Source organism: Bombus impatiens, unplaced genomic scaffold (assembly GCF_000188095.3).
Source record: "Bombus impatiens unplaced genomic scaffold, BIMP_2.2 scf_0969, whole genome shotgun sequence".
Taxonomy (NCBI): Eukaryota; Metazoa; Arthropoda; class Insecta; order Hymenoptera; family Apidae; genus Bombus; species Bombus impatiens.
This window is the reverse complement of record NT_177388.1, coordinates 217,143-238,103: the sequence shown is the minus strand read 5'-3', so window position 1 is coordinate 238,103 and position 20,961 is coordinate 217,143. Positions and strand designations below refer to the sequence as shown.

General features: G+C 33.2%; 1 protein-coding gene across 2 annotated transcripts in view; it reads left to right on the top strand.

Annotated features, from left to right (window-relative positions):
- LOC100745795 (rho GTPase-activating protein 7) overlaps nucleotides 1-20,961 on the top strand; it is a 356,581-nt gene that overhangs the window by 132,326 nt on the left and 203,294 nt on the right. For both annotated transcript variants that reach the window (XM_003493120.4, XM_012391197.3), the window contains one exon: nucleotides 5,638-5,680. In XM_003493120.4, coding sequence (XP_003493168.1) covers nucleotides 5,638-5,680 — 43 coding nt within the window. The remainder of the gene's footprint in view (nucleotides 1-5,637; nucleotides 5,681-20,961) is intronic.

Below are 20,961 nucleotides of genomic sequence, written 5' to 3'. Positions count from 1 at the left end.
TTTTCCCCCCCCCCCCCACTGCACGACAGAAAATAACATTCGAATTTTTAGCACAGAACGTGGAAGTTTCGTTTCCCACGAATGGTCCTGTTGATATTTTCCATGTATTTGAACAAGTAACATTTGTTTCTGCTCGATGCTGTATGTTCGAGAAAATAATACTCCTATTTGTTTCCATTGTAATAGAATTTGGTGCGCGTTTGTCAAAATTCTATCTTCTAGAGGAAGGATAGAAAATGTTATTTTATATTATTTACTGTATTTTTATCTGCTTGAGAAAATATGAAAACAATATTTCTCACAATTCGTTAAAATTTATGAGTTTGAAGATAAAAATAATAAGTATAAATTTTCCGTGCTATACATCAAAATTCTAATTGTTTGAGGAAAAATATAAAATAGTATTTCGTACTATTTATTACGTTTTAGAAAGTTGACGAGCAATTTTGTAGCAACTTTAAATACACTGATACACATTGTGAAAGAAATTTTGTTTATTCCACTTGCACGAGTGGAATAATAAATCATAACAACATACGAATTTACAACATTTTCTGTTTGTTCGTACGAGTTTTACTATCTTTCGATAGAAAAAAAGATTGGATACAAAATTTGTATCCAGTTGAGCGTTATTTATTCAGAATTTATTGATCAGCTCGCGGCTCAATATATTTAGTGTCTATAAATCACGAATGTATCCCATTGTTACGTTATGGAGTACAAATTGTTAATCGGTTGGACTGGTTTAAAAATGGTATTTTAGTTGAAGTAATATTTTTGGTTTCTCGAGGAACAACATTATTTATAGTCCCAGTTCGTGATGCAGCTTTTAATAAATTTTAAGTTGCAAATACAACATTAAAATATATATCATTATTTTTACATGATTATTCAGATCCATGAGTTGTATGAGTTGCATTAATACGACAAACGTTCATTTTATGTCGTTAAAAAAATTCGAAAATTATATTTACTGCAATTCATGGCTAGGTGAAAGTGAAAATACCTTGAAGATAAGTGGCGATTATAATAAATGCATGAATATGATTATGAAATATAAAATTCAACAAAAGTTTTCACATAAGTGATTTGAGGATGTCTATATATTTATGGGTGATTTAAATTTACAATGCAAAAATATACTGCATACTCAAACATACCTGTTTAACCGTAACCGTATTTCACAGGAATTATAAAAATAATATTAATTTAGAAATTGCAAAATGTCCTAACGAAAACAAGATATTTCTAATTACAATTCCCAAACAGTAAATTCGTTAAAAAATTAACTTATATAAATTTTCTTTTTATTATTAGAACATAACTATTTTTTCACCCACTATGTGCATTTATGTTCAACATTTTTACACTAAATCTCGACTTGACGTAGAGACGTAAGATAGAAGAATTCTAGAGGAAGCTTTATCAAATAGTTTTCGGTAGAGTTCCGTTGGTGAATGCGTATTATCAATGAAGTGTCGATACACGAGGAGATAGTTTGTGCACGAGTGAGCATCATTGCCTTGGTAAACATACATTTCACGATATACACACGTATGAAGGATCGGCATCTTGGTGGTAGCGAGTGATCAAAGCTAATGGAGCAGCGAGCCATGTCGGCGTATTAATCGGTTGGCATCTCTCATAGCTCTAATAACCGTCGTGTGTGGGTTGTACGTGCAAAAGGCCCTTAGGTAGAAGAGAACTTCCGTCGGACAGTGAAAAAATCATTGCACCTGTGATGTAGCTGACAAGCTTTCAAGCTGACCAGAAAGTACGATAGCTAATCTTACTTTCTACTTTGACACATGACGGTCCTAACCGTAAATTAATGTGACTCATTAGTAGAATATTAATTACGGATCTCTTAGAATATATTTGCATTTCAAGCTACATAGAAAGGAGACCACGATTCACATTAATTGAAAATCGTATATCCTTCTTATCCTGTCACAGTTTTCGAGTTTTTATATCCCCACTTCACTTTTATTTTAATAAACAAGAAGATTCTTAATGTTTTAAGAAATATAATAATTTCAATTTTACTGTTAGAATGTTTTATTCGACACCAGAGGCACACAAATGTTCGCACGATCTAACATCGCGCAATTAGATAAGTAGTTTTCACAATTTTATCTAGCCCCATACAACTACGTGATGGATCAGGCAGAAACAGAAACAAATATTTATCGAGAAAAACCGGTATCGATTTTACGATTTCGTTCGAGGTTGAAGTCAAGAAACACAGACGAACTTTAATGTCTACCAGATACTTTTTCCACTGTATGCTATGGATCGATGTTCGCAGTACGGTAAAATAGGACGAAGAAGAAAAACGTGTTAACAAAAACCTGGAACAGGAAATAAATTTCCTTGATCAGAGAATTTTATCGGAATTCTTTTTCGAAGTTATGCAGCTCGTAAAGAAAGAAACGCACCGCCTATTGGCTATTGTTCGAAAAGTATTTGCAACGCTTCTCCCGTTTCTTTTTCCTTTTCATAAATACAGCCGCAACATGTCGAAATTTACAATCCGAATGCGATTAACAGTCCAGTTTATCGTTTCGTATTTTGCGGTGAAGGACAATTAATTTCGTCACATTCGAGCCATGTTGTGCAGACATCTTAAACCTTGATTTTTCAATATGCAAACACGAATGCAACTGTAATTCGCTCGTAAAGTCTACACACTGTTTTAACCGGAAACTAATGGCATTACGTCTACGCTGGTGATTTTGGTATAGCATGGCTGAAGTTTCCATCGATTTTAATGCGATATAATATTAGATGCAATATGGCGATAAACGGCGATGCAATATGCAATAAATACGAGTAAATACCAGAGAAATTTGCTACATTCGATATCTCTTTAAAACTTAATTTTATCGGCATGTTGGAATTATGTTATAATTGTGAGCAAACTCAGTGGCATTTTCTGTATCAGATTACCTTTCTGTTTCTTTTGATTTTCAATATATTATTATGAATATACATATATACAAAATTATTATGTATAATTATTATAATAACAGTATAAAATATTTTGGAGATCTGTATAAATGTAAAAAATTATTTTAAGATTGAAGCAACCAAACGAAACAGTTTTGGAGTCTCATTTTCTATTCACAGATTGTTCACTGTATCACTTCCCTCAATAGGTATGCTGTTGCGACACAAATTATTTTCTAATATAACACTCTACACGATACCACGCAGTCTCTATATTTTCCTCAAAATCTAATTCTCAACGCTTACGTGGTTCCCTCTTGTCACGACTAATAACATTCATCCCTGTGAAAAGGGAACGCTCTTTCGCATCGGTTCTCTGTTTCCCTATGTGTGTGCCTTGAGGTTCCAAGTAAAATCAAACTTCTTGAATTCATACAAGTCTACAACGTTGCATGAATAAAATTCAGTCTGACGGTATCCCATTCTTAAGTCTTAAATTCAATATCAACACATGATTTTTCCAGCTTTTCCATGAAAAAATGTCATCTTCCTCTACGTTGCCTTTTTTATGAAATTATCTGTACACCACGCTAATCGATGAAGGCTTCGCAGCAGTATGGCGTGGATAAGGTCATGGTCGTTCGTTTGTTCTGATGCTCTGTATCGGACCGGCTCGATATCTTGCATGTATGTAGGTCATGGTTTGACCTCTTCGCTTCGCCCGTTTCCCCATTGCTAAGCCTGTGTACGATTTTTCCCTTCTTTCCCTTCTAAAACACGCCCCCGCGAGTGACTGTTTCATCGCCGACAAAACATGATAATAATGGCCGCCTACGTGAATTTCGACGACGCCAATTAATAGGCAACGCGGTGGAACGATTTAAATGCAATTTGAGACTCGCAATCATCGGCCATCAACCAATGCTAATTTTGTATGGAAAATTTTACGCGGCATTACCAGGGCCAGCGATTCAATTAAAAACTCGGGCAAATCTGTCTGTGGACATTTTGTTGCTAAAACTCTCGCAAAATGCCATCCTCGTTGATTTACTGTCGACGGATTAATTGAATTTTAATTTGGTCCAGGTTTTTTTTTATTAAGCTTCATTCAGATTGGCCAGGTTGATTGGATTCGAACATTTTGAAGTCTCTTGATCAATATGAAATTGTTATTTATTTGAACTTGTTATTTAAAATGTCCTTTTGTATTTTAATGATCGTTATCATTAGTCAAATTGCATTTCGTTAAGAGATAGTGCTTTTGCTAAATTTATAGTATTTAAGATTTAAACAGAAACCTTGTAATGCTAATTACCTGAATTCGTCTTTAGTTTCAATTAAACCAGCTTGGAATTGTTTTATTAACATTATAGTTATTTTACATAAATCGAAATATTCCTTCGAATATCTAGCGAAGCTAAGATTCATTTGATTAGGATTTGAACCATAGAACATATTTTGAACATATATTATGTACGTACAATAGAAAGCACAAGTCAACAAAAACACATGGTTCCAATTTAAAAAATCCAATGGACTTGGTTTATTTTTTCAGAATGGATTTCATGAACTGTGGATTTGCGTGAATGAACAAGCTTGAATTTAAGTTACTATTTTAAATAAATAGAATAGTCTGTACGAAGTTTTATGGATCGTTCCTTTTTGCTACCACCTGACGTAGGGACGTTAGTGGCGTCGTTGGTAGCCATCAACAGGACGACGCGACGGATCCATCAATCTTTCGGCGCAATTTTGTATTTAGGTAAATGCATCTGTCGATGCAGGCGAGGTCAGGCGTCGTCGTTTATAGCATGTTCGAATCAATGATAGCGCGACAAGGAAAGGAACCTACCAATTTTAGGGGTGACGTACAATTCCTGGAGTTTGTGGTTTTGCTTCATTGTGCGTTGTTATATAAATTGATCTTGAAATGATGAAAATTGCAAATTTTGATTGCAATATTGTTTGAGCTGATTGAAATACTTTTACCTTCAAACTGGAAACTAAATTGAGGCGAATGTTTGAGTTTTCTTATTTTCCATATTTTTGATACATGTTACATGGAATATTTTTATTAAATTGTTCTTGTAGTTGGTTTTACTATTCTTGTAGTATGTTTTTCTATGAATATGTAGATCTTATGAAATGTTCTTTTTTCCCATACTTTTGCATGAATGCCTAATGTCAGAACATTCGTTTCAGAAAGAAATGAATATTGAACATTATGCAATTACATACGGAACGAAATAATAAGTTGCACAGGTTGAAATTACAATACGTAAAGTATGGCATAAAACTTTGGCTGAACGGTGCATTAGTAGTGAGAATGAAAAGTAACATAAAAATTATCATTCGAATAAAAAGGAATGTACACATCCAACGTTATGCGCATCTATGTCATTTCTCGCAAAAAATAGGAAACGAAAAGGAGAATATATTATGAAAGAAAAAGTCCCATCACTGTAATTTTTCGAAAGCATTTTCTTGCATTGAAATGTGATTTTCCTGTGTTGTGTTGAAATTGAAATTCGAGAACATTATGCTTATAAAATAAGTGTAATTGAGATCAAATGTTTAAAGCTCTAAACAGGATAAACTTTTCAAAGCATTACTTGGAAATTTTATGTCATCTTATATGATCACGACGTTCTACGTGGAACGTAATCGGATTTTTTCGTTTGATTACAGAGTTTACAACAGCCACGCTCACAGTCGGAACGTCAATTGTCAGGTGAGTTTTCAACGAACAAGGTACACAATTCTTTGCAATGAAGTTAGATTCCGCTTTAGCTTTGTAGTTTCCTTTAACTATTTCTGAATTAGTTGAACTTTTGACAGAACTTTTAATCTGTTTTATTGCCTTCTTTTTTGCTGTAACAACGAGCGATTCCAGTTATTTTAGTCGCTATTGTGCTAGAGAGCCAACTTATTTTTCCAAAATTCCTAAAACTCTTTATATATATATTTACGAGTTTCAATAAGAACTTAAATAAAGACTGGACTACTTTCATTATAGCTTGACATGTTTTAAATGTACGTTATACTACATATGAATGCTCCGAGGCTTACTAAATAGCAAAAGATCACTAAATTGCACTAAATTTTTATCGTTATCGTAATTTAACATATCTATACATTGCTTCCACTTCGTTTAACTTTCTTTCATTGGAATATAAAATATGTAAAGATACAGTATCTGACCACACATATGTCCATTATTTTCGTCAAAGTTTCAAAATCTTCTCAATACTTTTCTTTAACATTTGATGAATAAGAAATAGTAATCTTCTTTTGAACATAATAATTAGATTTTGAATTAAGATTCACAAAGAGATTAAAAAGATTTAAATTCTACTTTTTACTGAATTATTAAATTCTAACTTGTTAGAAATTCAATAGCAAAAGAATTGCACGTTAACTAATTAAAATTACACAACAAAACACGTCATATCGAAATTTTACATACACGAAAGGTAAGTTATTCGTAACCACGTTTCATTCGTAAGAAGCTTTCCGTAGCAGGGTCACTGCAATATCAGTAATATGTCCTGCGTTGAGAGACTGTCTTGTACAACCCTTCCTGTTCGGATCCTTTTCCTCCGTATTCTATTTCCGTCAAGCTTCCTCTCCACTCGCCGAGTGATTTATTCGATCGAAGTCCGAGCAATTTGTCGCCACTGGCGCGACACCGAGAATGAAAGTAGCTCGTACACGTCCGCGAAACTCGCGCTCGAGAGTGCAGGTTAATTCTTAATTTCAACCTTGGGTCAGCACACCTCCCACCGGAAGCCTTAATCACGACGAGACTTGAAGTCGCTCCTCGAGAAAGCAATTAGCGCTGTCCCGCGAACTCGTCGATAATTAATTAAACTTTCGCGATCGATTCCTCCGCTGTTCTTTGGATGCCTGTGCACCGCTTGTAAGCGCGGCTTGACACGCGATCTGTTCGACCCTTTCAAGACGGAACGTTGCTCGTTTAAACAATGAATATAATAACGGTTACAATGGTTATAATGGATTCCGATTTGCAGAAAATGTTGAGCATGATTTTTAAAATGAAATACATAGTTTCTTTACGATTGATATATTAATTCTTTGCAATGGAATCATATACAGAATGTTATATACTTATAAGAATGATTTTTAAAATAGGATTCATTTATTTTTTACGATAGAGCCATAAGTATCAAGAGTATTCATAAATAATAATAAGAAAAAAACAAAATGTTATATAAATGTTAATTAATTTTCAATTGGAATCGGGTCAGTGATAGATGATTATAAGAATTTAAGTTATAGTATTTAATTTTACAATGTAAGTATAATTTTATTTAATCACGTGTATCGTGCTAAATAAAATTGCTATTAATGGGTTTCATCGTTTCAAACATGCTTAGAACACGAAGTAAAACTAAATGGTTTAAAATTAGTTCAGTGATATAGCATTAATTGAGGATTGAGAATTAATTAGAATATAAGGCAGTAAGGAATTAGTTCTTCGTTCTATAAACTATATTAAAAATGAGATATTTATATTAATTCCACTCCAAAGTTTGCTTCATTTCTATAACCGCCATTGATATTTATAAAAACTTGACAGTCACAAGCATTTTACACGATCGATGGATTTCCAACTTTTGTGAACACTACGAGCATTACAAGTATATTTCGAGGCATCGCGATCCGTTGACGAGCAAGCAAATAGTACAGAAAGCTGGCGGAAATGTCGTATAGAGAGACCGTTAAAAGGACGTTGTGGAAAGTGGAAGACGATGCACACCACCTGTAGACAATCCCTTGGGGGCTTTAATCTTTGATCCGACAGTATGATCTTCGTCGTCGCTTTGTTGTCCCAAAAATAATCCTCAGATGTTAAGGGTCGCGGATGTAATACGTGGATTTTTATTGGAACGACAGCTAGTAATAAGAGAAATGGATGCCGAAATAGAGTACTAGATTCACGGATATTATTATCCTATGTTAGAGTTTCTTAATTTGTGCTTAACCGGTAAGTGAAAAAGTAAAGTTGGTTTGGTCACGTGAAATTGTTTAAGATGTGCAACTACTACTAGAATTTGAAAATTTTGTCAAAATATTGATAGTTTTAAAGTAATTTTAAAAGAATTTAGAACTTTAAAATTTGTAAAAGAATTAGGTTCAAGTTCTAATCTCAATGATTGTCCGACTGGGTAATCCTTTAGTATTAATCCGATGGAATATTTAACATTTGTCGTGTAAATTTACTGTATTGGGATTTTTTAGCTATTTTCGAAGGAAAATCAACCGGATTTAAATCAATCTTTTAGGCTAAATACTTTTTTTTATATAATGAAAATTTTAGTTAGTCGAAGAGGTCACACAGAAAGAATATTACGAATTATATGGTCCAACTCACATATTTGAAGCTTCATGACAGAGGATCAAATTGTTCGTCTGTAAAATTTTTTCGACATTTACCGTCGTCTCTCGAAGGTTGTTATTATCAGAAAGAAAACTCAACAGAAACTTAATATACCCAGTATCGACAACGAAAAAAGATCTTCAGAATAGCGTAAAAAGATTCCAGATCCCTCGAATCCTCAATATGAAACCATCCTTAATAATATGAATAAGGTGAACAGTAATAAATGGTGGAATAAAACGAAGAATTATTCTCTACGATAAAAATAAAACTTCGCACCAAGCCACATGTCACAGCAAAAGTTTATGGTATATGTAGTAAATAATAAAATATATTACTGTCATCGTTCTTTATAGATAATTTAAACTTATAGTCCGGTGATTTCATAAAACTGCAGTCTTCTTATCTTCGTCATAACAAGGGTGTTTCTATGCGAATTAAAGTTAAGGTTATTCGCTTCCATGGGCAGAACATCGAACGTATAGAGATGATATACATATATCGTCGCATTTCCGCACGAAGAAGAATGTGTGTCACCGGATATTATCGATTCAGACGCACGTGTTAGAAACGCGGACGTCGCAAGTCGAATTTGAATATCGAGTCTACAATTATGTAAATTTGCTGGCCGTGATTTATTGAAATTTTTAGAGTACCTATAGGAAGAAACACGGAGAGGCGTATACATCATGCTTGGAATTACACATTAATGAGGATTTTATTATTAGCTTTTTCTTTATTACCTTATTCATCATGTTCTTCCAAATTATCTTATTCATGCAAACGTATCTAATACCTTTATTTAGCCAAGTTCCACAGGCGTATTAGATGATGGAATTTGATTTTCCCGATTCCGCCCCCCCCCCCGATCTTTTTATTATTTAAATCCACGTCTGGCGTTACGATTTTTTGGAAAACCTGGATGAAACTTGTTATTATAAAAGCAACGTAGAATCATGAAATATTTAGGTAGAAATTTCTGGTCGTGTGTTAAACGTGAATTTTCTTGAAATTCAGCGTACGCAGAAACTTTCTTGGATTGCAAAGTAATATGATCGTTAAACCGGTACTGATATTTTGGAATACGCTGTTGACAATATCTTTTTTTATTCACCTCGAAAAGAGAGATATTTTTTATTTTATTTTGAAGCAAATTGCACTTCGTATTTACTCTACGTTCGAGTAATTAAAGATTTATAGATTAAACATAGATACTAACGTATAAATAGATATTTTGACAACTTCTATAAATGTCGTGGCATATTACTTCTCCTTTTTTCAAAAAACAAAAAGGAAGCTCTCTAATTGTTTTAAGTGATAGCTACTTATTTGAATTCTGATAAGTAGAATTTTTTTGGAATCGTCAAACGTATTATTGTCATTCTACCACTTAGCGAAGTATATATAGTTTATCGTAGAGTATAGAGCTCACATTTTAAATCAAATTATCGAAGACGCTCTCAGCTCTTCGATACGGTAATTAAAAATCGATACGACGAAGCGCATTACATTCTTCGAGAATTATATCGAATATTCGAAACATTGAAACGTATTCTTCAGGCGATTAAACAATTTTTGCTGAAAGTCCATGAAAAAGAATAAAAGAATGTTCTTCTTCAGCATGTCTCAAACGAGACCCTTAAATGTTTCTTTGAAAAATGTGGGGCATCGAGTACAACCAATAGCCTATCGATAATCGAATATCAAAGACAAGTGCCACATGGAACGATTTTGACCTTCTTCTTTTAATCTACTTCTGAAGCCTCGCCTCTTTTAGACGAAATTCAGACTTCCTACAAAATATTATAAGGGTGTAAGATTTTCATTGAAATTCTATGAATCCTCAAATATTTCTATTTTATTCATTATTGCATTCGGGAGTTTGTCTGATTAAATTTTCTATTTATATGTACGTCACTGTAACCTTTTTCAACATATTCCTCATAGACTTTACATCCTTTTGCACGAAAAATATCTCTTTTTATCTTTTTCTCATTTACATATCTTGGTATTTCGACCCCTTCAATTTTATCAACCATAATTTCATTGTTATGCAAATGTCTAATTTGATTTAAAAATAGAAAATAATAGAAACAGGAAATGAAAACTTTGTTACCGCTACTTTTAGCGTTCTCAAAATATCGCGCGCGTATCTGCATTTAACTTTATATTCCTTACGTAAAACAAGATTGATGATCGTAAAATTATACCGGTTTAATGCATTTGCTACTTTTTGTATCGCATAATGTATCACGAACCCTTCTTCGTCGGGAAATTTGCTACATTTCGTATGGAAATTTCCTTATTTTAAAACATCTAGACGCGTATTTTTCTTTCATCCTGGGGAGAAAACGAAACGCGGTAAGAACAGGATACCTCTTTTTGAAGCGTTTTGAAACGAATTACCGTAATCATCGAGCCAATAAATGTATTAATCACGTTTATCCGGTGCAAAAAGCGGTCGCCAGTAATTCTATACTTGTTTTACGTGAAATTAATTACGAATACGTTTATAAGCCTCAAGGATTATTGTATACAGAGGTTTAAACGAAAAGTGGGTCAAGTCTACTTCAATAAACCTCTGTTAGTACGGTCTCAAATCCTCGTGCAACCAGTGTTCGTACGTTAATGAATTCAGTTGCCGCATTCGTAAGCTATTAATCAATTTGTGATTTATACATTTGTCATATAAATTCATTACCTTGTGCGGCAACTAAAGTAATATTCATTTTTTTCAGGAAGTTGTGGCTACTTAGCATTTTCTTGTCGAAAATGAAAATTTATGTTTAATGATTTATCGATATATCGGCAAAGCGATATTACTGCGATGTTTAAAAATTATGGAAATCACACTTCCTTTGTTCTCTATTGAGAAAATTGCAATAACAAGGGGTAAATTTAACTTTTTTTATGTTGATGAAAAATTTTATTTTATATGAGAACGAAGCTACTTTAGTCCAATTTTTGAATTTTCTACTGCTGGAAGGTACTTCATCTCACGATAGGTTATTTTGAGGATGAAACAAGTTTTCTCTATATGGCTTTCCTTTTTTTTATTATTCTTCATGCATTTTAATTGATTTATGATAGAAAGTTTAATCCGGTCTTAGCGGTGTCATTTTTTACCAATATGTTTCATAGTTAAACGATATTTCATTTTATAACCGGATGAGAGAATCAAAATTCCTGATATTTTAGCTTCGTACGTTTTAACCTAACCTAACCTAATTATCAGACCTATCAATCTCTTTCCATTGGAACCTTATTTGATTTTTGATTGGAATCTCTCAACAATTTTTCTCCGTTTATTATTCTCAGTTTCCTCCGTAATATCAAAAAAATTCCCTTCCATATTTTTACCAAACTCTCAATTTTTAAAATTCACCACCATGTCCTATCACCTTCCCTCAATTCTGTAATAAGGACGTTTTACACTATAACCTACTAAGTTAACATTACAAACTTAACAAGTGACAAGTCGAAAATTACAGACTTCCGGGCAAATATTTCTAATTTTTGTAATTATTTATAATTTTATAATTCGATATCAAATAAGATAATCCACCAATAATTCATAAATTGATAACTATACTATGCACGTTTATACAAATTCATATTATCACAAACACAATTAAAAAAAGTAACCTTAATAGACATTCGTTTCACCAACTAAATGTTATAGTATATATTATACCTTAATTACATTTATAATAAATACTATCAATATAAATACTATAAATATATAATATAATATACAAATATATAAAAATATATAATAAATACTGTAAATACTATTATAGTAAATACTGTACTGTATATTTTACACATTTTTTAGCATATTATATGCATCCTGTATATTATTGCACCCTTAAATTTCCCAAATGCATGAAAATCCACAATCTAATAGTAACTCAAGAATTAGTGAATACGATTGTAACAGAAATTACGTGATTTATATCATCAGGTAGTACAGTTAAAACAGTGTTCTTTGTCGGCATGTATCGAGCAGGTGATTTGATCGGTTGGCGAGGAAAAAAGTGGAAGAGACGCTTGCGCTGCGGCGGTGACGGCGGCGGCGACGGTGGCTTTCGTCCCGTCGGCCAATGGAACACGGTGCCAGTCGTCGCTATCACGGGCACCGCGGCGCTGGCCGCAGTTCACCAAGCGGCGTCCACGCGACTCGCGACGCGCGTCTCCGGTCCTCGAGCTGGTTATGCGGCTTTCGAGAGGGCTTTTCGAGGCTCCCTCGAGGCGAAACCGTCGTTCTCGCGTCGACCTGTGCGCGAATCTCGTTAGACACTTGTACCAAACGGACTACACCGTTCTCTTATCGTCCAAGGCCCGAGACTTTTGATTTTAGGTATCGATCGCAAACAGTGTTCGATATTCGTTTGGCGTGAAACGATCTGGATCAATCGTCAGAAAAGAGTATGCATCGATGTATCGAGTGCCTTTATATTTCTTTTCACTTTTACCATCAAATATTTTAACACGTATAATTGTTCGTTTGCATAGTTCTCGGTGAAGCTGCAATTTTAGATTTGATGTATGAGACTGTATACTTGAAACTCGCGTGATTGCGCGCCAGTTTCTTCGCACAGATAACGAGTTCTGTTTTCTTTTTATCGCTGTTTGACACGGGTGTTCTATAGGTGTTATATTAGATACAGTTATTCATAGAAGTCTTCGTATGTTCTATAAAAAATTAATTTTTATCGAAATAACATGCTACAAAACATAAGTATAATGTTAGAGCTTTCGACGACGAGATGAATAATATAAAAGTTGTTTTATTATTGCTTTATTTAAATAAAAAGTATAGAAGTTTTATTAAAACAAAAGTAATGAAGAAACATTTTGGAGAAACGTTTGATGGCGGATGAAGAAAGATAAGACTTTGGCACGTTATTACACTATGCTATAAAAGTTTTATTTAAATAGGAATGGGACATATTATAAGATATATGGAGATATTTGTGACTGATTGATCTTATAAAGGTTTGTTTGATAAAGGGTGAAGAAGGATAAGAGATAGTTTGACATTTTGTACATAGGAAACATTTTATGTTTGGTCTGTAGTAGTGGATGATTTAGCGCGCCAATTTCTTACGGGCTTTGCAATCCAAGATATTCAAACGGTATCTATGTTGTTGATGTGGGTGATGAATTTAGTCAGTTGTTTATTTATTTTCTCAGTCGTGTTTGTTAAATGATTTCGTTAATGATTTCTTTTTGTAAATTTTCTAATAGGGGTTACTAATATTCTCTTCTTTTCTTCATTCTTTGTGAATAAATTTTGTAAATATTGATCTACTAGTAATTGCTGAAATTTAAAATGAGACAAGTTCTTCGTTGTAAAACTTTATACTATTTTCTTTTTTTTCTGCAAAACTTTCCGCTTCTCGAAGCTGCGTATCGTGCCTTATCGATGTTCCAGATTTTCCACGATATACAGAAAAATTAATATTCAGAATTATCTGGAGGGTTTTAGCAATGTCTGGCTTTATTTGAGTGTGGCCACGTTTGAAATATTGAATCAGCTGTTTATGAAAAAAATAATTCTATCTTTATAATATCTGATTCTAAAAATTCTGATTTTTAATCAGAAAAATACTCGTACTAATATCTTCAATAAAAAAATGATACTTTCACTAATAAATCTTGTTTTTTACATCGTTAAAAAGGCTGCTGGAACATCCTATCTATTGATCACACTGCGCTATATTTATAGATTGATTGCGTAATAATCCGATTAATCGATTGATTAATTAAGAAACCTTTTTTTATCCCTTTTTTAATTTTAGTTGCTTCTTATTCTTATTTAAAATAATTAACATCATAACTCTTTCTGTCAAAATTCTTTATCTTCGTCAAAGTTGCGTTTCAACGTTGAAACAACAAGAAAATATATTATTTTTCAGATTATTTGAAATTGCAGTACAGTGCAACAGTAACATTCTCAGAAATGTAAATTCACGTTAACGGATTTGACGCTTTCTTTCGTATTTCCACGATGCAATAAGTTGCAACAAAGTAAGCATTAATTATGTCAGATTTCAAAGTTTTCTTCGTCATGTTCGTATTATCTATGCAAATAGATGGCGAGTCTTCGTAGCTGACGACTTTTACGGAAACATTTATTTCCAAGTATTCATGAAATTCACAATTACCGTGTAAGGTGCTTTCACGACAAACGACTGTTGAGGAAAGCTTCCTTTTAAGATGTATTGAATGTGCAATATTAAAAATTTAACTGGATGTAATATCATTTTTACAATTGAGTCTGAAACGTTCGCCACAAACACTTCTGTCAGATGAAAGCAACTTTCAATCTATCAACAGGAACAACATTGATAATATCTCCGTTTTCATCAGAAATTAGTCAGACTGTTATCAAAGCGCAACGTATTGCAGAATTGACGTCAGGTCATGTAAATCAGCGACACTATCAATCGTAATCTGTCATATTTGTCTCTTAATCAAATTTCAAACACTTGGACTCACAGCTTTGCTTGATTTTTCCGTGTGCACTTTATTATCTGTTTTACTTATACGTAGAAAGTACGATCTGCAAAATTCATTCCAAATTTCTTAACAACAAAATGTTCTTTCAGGTACAAAATGAAATATAACCGAACATTTTCGAAAATTTGTCATTTGTCAAAATTTGTCAAGATATCAAACGCAATTTTTGGATAAAATTGATCAATGGTCTAGGAACTTCAAAAGTGTAAAATAAGAACACTCTTCTTCGACATTTATCAGATTCGTTATAAGTTTCCAAATAATAAAAATCTATGGATATTATAATGAAAAAGGAGAATACCTGTTTGCAAGTTTTGTTCGATATATTCAAATTTGTTTTTGAAAATATTCAAAAGAGAAAAGAAATCGCATCTGATAGAAAGGATTGTCCGATTTTTCAATGGGATCCACGTCGATGTATATGACTTTCACGGCGTTCGAAAGGAGAGTGGTGGACGAAGTTAAATATATATCCGCGAAGAGGACTGCTCGCAGGATCATAAAATATTTACCGCAGCGTGACACGAAGTCAAAGGGGCAGACTTTATTGACAGACGAAACGACGAAGCTTACAAAATTTATCCGCCGTTAATTCTCGCTCCATTTGCGTTTCATCCCAATTATTCATCGGCCGTCTCGCCTGTCTCTCATTCGCTTCCTGTTAAGCGGTCCCGACTTTTATTAAGTTTTCTCGACCAGTTCGTCATCCAGTTTCGCGTGTACGTTTCATGAAGTTAAGTGCTTCTTAAAAATTTGATTTTCATCGAGTGTTGATTCGAGTCGCCATGAATATTTCAGCAGTTAGTCTCAGTTTTAGAGATGTACAATTAGAGAATTTTGAAATCGATTTTTCTATTTCGTAGGAGATGAGGTGGGAGCCCTTAACGTGCATATTCTTCGTAAAAAATGACAAAGCAAAACTACTAACTGGTAACATTAGTGCATATCTATTAAATGATAATTCAATTAAAATCAATTAAATATTATGTATGAATATATACTGCAAAATGTAGTATATGTATAGGTGATTATAACTGTAGTTATATAGTAAAAAGAATTGTTGTATATTACATTAGTATTTGTATATTTAAAATTAATTTTCTGTATCAATAAAAGTCATCATGTTTTTAATATATTTATAGTAGAAACAACATATTGTAGCCTGTCATTTTGACAGATTTGGTAGTTCCATTCTGGTGCTAAAAAAAAATAATTATACTCCTACGTTAATTTAAACATTGACCCGAATATTTTTTTAAATGTGAGTCAATTTAGATATTTGAAGAGAGTAGCATATCAAATTTGCAACTGATATTACATGAAAAAATTAAATTTTAGGGATTACAATTGCAGATTTAATCACAAAATTTCATTCTTGCACTGGTATAATTTAATTTCAATGTATGGCTGTCCGCCTTTACTATGGATGTAGGTGGGAAATTCAATTTCGAAGAGTCGTTAGTTCGCCCGATAGAGACGCGCTTCAAACAAACGTCTTTGGTAAAGTTCAAAGGTTTTCCATGAAACGAGACGGTGACAGTGATTACCTATAGATATTCAACGTCGAACACGCTTGAATAAATATCAGACGCGAAGGTGTTGGACCTTGTGCTCTCCGATATCAGCCGTAAATGCATATTTGGAACAAGGAATGCGCTTTCAGCTCGAATTATGAATCCGATAGTAGGTATCCTCAGATACGTTATTCTGCTGAAACAGAAGTTCTATTTTCTTCTTCGATTAAATAATCTCTACCTTGAAAATTGCTTTCTCGTTGTGTAATATTCTGCTTCGAATAACTACTTGATAAATCGAGGATAAGTCAGACATATCGAATGAAAAAAACATTGTCTAGTTTTAAATCTGTATTATTGAATCTGAGTCGTAGAATAGTACATATTTTCTAAATTAGTAGAATCTTCTATGTTTCCGACTCATATTGTATTTTAGTATTTCATACAAGCTTCATTTCATACCACCTTTGGAAAATTAAGAAAATACACTGTCACTCATAAATATCGGAATCTCTAGTAACAATGCATGAATTTTACTAAAATATACGAGTTAATAATTAGCCAGTGGTTAAATGTTGTGATACTTAATATATATATAAGTTGTCATTATTTATTGAAAAGCTAGTTGATCGTCTACTGGTTTTATACGATTACTGGTTAAATATTGTCAATAATAAACGCGTGTCCAAACATATTTGAACAATAGTGCACATAGTATCTCTTTCACCAATCAGTTAATCATGTTGATCAATTACAAATAGTTTTATCACTTACGTAACTTAATTTTTCTTTCCGAATAATATCCATGGATATATACTTATTAATTTTAAGCGTCAGAATGATACAATCAAGCTCTTAAAGGAAATTCAATTGACATTTCTAAATTTAGATATCTTCATTCAGCCTGACTATCCAGAATTCCTCGATTTGATCTACAATCGTCTATTGTGTAATTACCAAATAAGACGCAATCGATTAAACACATTTGAAAGCAGAGCTCGTGGCAAAGCAATGGCAGACAGCGAGCGATCTGTCACTAATTGCGTGGTCGATCAAGTTTTCAGTTTGGAATCCGCTGTGTGTGTCAATTGCTAAATGACGTTTCGTAACAATACCGAATTAAGATCGATCTCTATCTTAACAGTAGATAACAGCGTTATTGTTCAGCCGGGAAGTGTTTTATCTTGCCATTAACCGCGTTTAAGCGTACGCTTTGATCATTCTGTTTAGCATGGCGAAAAAGGGCATTGGAATCGATGTTTCTTGACATTGTCTGCATTGTGAACTCGAATTCCATTGATCGTGGGAAGGAAATTCTTCGTTGAGAAAAACCTAAATGCGCTTTGACGCGTCGAAAGTAAACTAGTTGGAAACTGGAAACGGTTGTCGATATCCTCTGATGAGAATGATGATGTTCTACGACAGCCAATTCCGACGGAAGTCGTTATTTTCAGTTACTGATTTTAAGAACTGTCATGGGAGGATGATTTAGTGCCAGTGTCTTAATTTCTTTGTAAGTAGAAGCAACTTCTAGTATTCCGGAGATCGTATGAATGACACGTTTTTACTCTTTTGGAAAGGTAAAACTGTGCTTTCATAATATCTGGGCATAGAGTGAAATTTCCATTCTATTGATTTGCCAGTCTAGTAACGACTAATATTGATCGTCCGTCATCGATCATTAATTATAAATATTGATCCTCAATTATTATTTGTTATCTTTCGATCGAAGTTTAATTATAGTTGTGATTAATGTGTACAAAGGTGTATTATATTGGGTTGGCAACTAAGTGATTGCGGATTGTGTCATTAGGTGGTATTGACAAAATCCGCAATCACTTAGTTGCCAATCCAATATTAAGCGAACATTGTTGGCGACTAAAGTTGATTAAATTTACGTTTCAAATTAGACTCATTGTCAGATATTACTTTCAGAAAAAAGATGCTTCTATTCTAATCGTTATATATAATTGTAATTTATAATCAAATTTTTCATTTATATACAAATATTTCGTAACCGTTAATTGTTAATTGCAATAAATATTGCCCAACACTGAAGTATAGTCTGATATATTTCCTTTTTGTTACAAATTAATTGATCTTAGTTATCATCTTCTGTTTACAAAATTTTTTGATGTTTATTTTCAATGCTACTCTAAAATGATTACTCGATCTCATAGATTTTCTAACTAGATAGAGAAAATATGTTAGACAAAACAATTTATTTCTTCAAGACTTGGTGTATTTATAACACAAGTTTTATTAATGCGTTTTATATCGCCCTAGATTTATAAAACGAACTGTTTAATGCTCCAAACGCTTCCTCTAAATACGAATGAATCAGCATCTGCTAAACTTACGTCGAAGGGGTTCCGTCCCTTCGAAACGATTACACTTTCGAGAAATTTATATTTTCGGCGCGATGGAGGGCTATTTTTACCCGCGTTTGATCGTTCCACCAGTTTAAGTTCATTCCTGACGTTTCGACATTCTTCATTCCATACTCGTTAAAATCTCGGAAGGGTTCACTCATCTATGCAGCCTAAAAAGACTGAAATTTCCCAAGATTTTTTTATGTTTTTCATGAATTATTATCGACCAAATTTGCTTTCACATTAAATTTATTCATTTTATTATTTCTATACTGAAATTTATGAATAATTAGATTGCCGATCTAAGCATTTATTTCATCTACTAAGTATTATAGTAGATATTTTATTTGATATGTTTTATATATTCTTGTATATTATGTGCACACTATATGTTTTTGCATCTTTAAATCTCTCAAACGTAAACATTTTCATATGCGTTATTAGCATATTAATGCAGGTTTCTTAATTAATGGTTTCTTACACAGATTACAGAAAATAATTCACTATATTTTCCAATAATTAAATCCCCGATATGTCAAATGTTTCCAATTCTTTGACGTTTCCGTCAAAATAACCAATCAATTTTCACAAATTATCAATATGACCGAACCTAATATACTAACTGCTTAATGCCAATAACCAGTCAGAGAAAGCAAATTTGCCAACATAGAGTGCAACGACCTCCGACGATCAATCACATGGTTGACAACTAACTTCTTTCTGTTTCTTTCAAAAAGAAACTCGAATTGTCACACGAGGACGATCGAGTTGCTATTTGTCAGCGGGTTCTGGTTGAACGCGCGCTGAACCCTTGTCCGACTGACGATTTCACAAGCGTGACCGATTAGACAACCAGTTTTACTGGCTTATAAACAATCCGCATGAACGATAGCGCTAATCGAACGTATGGGACACCTGTTCCGATTGGTCAGTAAATAACGACAAAAAAGAGTATTTGGTATTCGCGCGACGCGATCCTCTCGACCACTGACGACACGATGAATATTAATAAGACTCTGTCACAATTAATTTCACTAAGTAGTGTTAGCGAAGTTAGTAGATTTCCAATAAATCAGTGAGGATTAAGTACTGAAATACTTCGTATGAATGAAGAATACAGTAAGGCAACATTATCGAAAAACGCAAATTAAATAATTTATATATAGTTTGCCCGAAGAAAGAAAAATGAGTAAGAATAACAGATTATTGAAAAATAAAATAAAATATATTATTGACTGAACCAATATCATAAATAGAATTTTGCATTGGTACAACATTGCATTGGTCTCTGTTTTTTAAATTTGTTTGTTTAGTATCGCTTATTAACCAAACATTGCGTTGATCCTTAATAACTTATAATCATTCATCTCTGAGAAGATGATAGAAAATAGATTACTAGGTCCTTGTACTGATAAAATGAAAATTTCGGTGCAAGTCGAAAGGTGGAACTGGAACGAAGTTATTTCGTAACATAGCTCTAGAGTCGATAGAAGGCCACGAGTGGAAATACACGATCTTTCTAGGATGATTTTTATCTTCCAAGGTTGTTATCGAGAAAACACGATACCAGTAACGACACACGTTTGTGCATACTATGCATCGTTCGAAAATGTAGGATAAAAGGAAACGATACAGACACGGATAAACTAATCTGTATATATAAGTTGTAATCTTCCTGTATCCATGGACGAAAATTTCGTGCGTATAGCATTGAAAACTCTTTTTCGATAAATCGGGATCAGAGTCGAAGGAGAATCAAGACATCCGTGACAGATAAATTCATCGATGCTTATTTTTGTCGCGATTCGCTCTTCTACGAAGAAAAGAAGGCTTTAAAAAAGACGTTCTACTCGGATTTTTCGAGAACATTAATTTTGGAGAAACGTTGTGTATAAAATCGAAGATTAACCGGCTCTTATATCGTTGGTCGTGTCGATAGTCGGTGCTTTCGAAGTGTTTTAACACAGAAGTCAAATTACATCAGTATACTATTTTGGATATTACACATATTTTTGTATATTACATACATTCTATGCATTTGCACATCTTCAAATTTCCCATAAATGCATAAAAAATCTGCAATCTAATTACTGACCTTCCTGCAAATTTTCGAGCTAAACTAACAGGCTATTAAAACGATCAAACCAAGAACAGGACGTATTCTCATTCCCACCCTGCACAAGATTTCGGTAAAATCGAT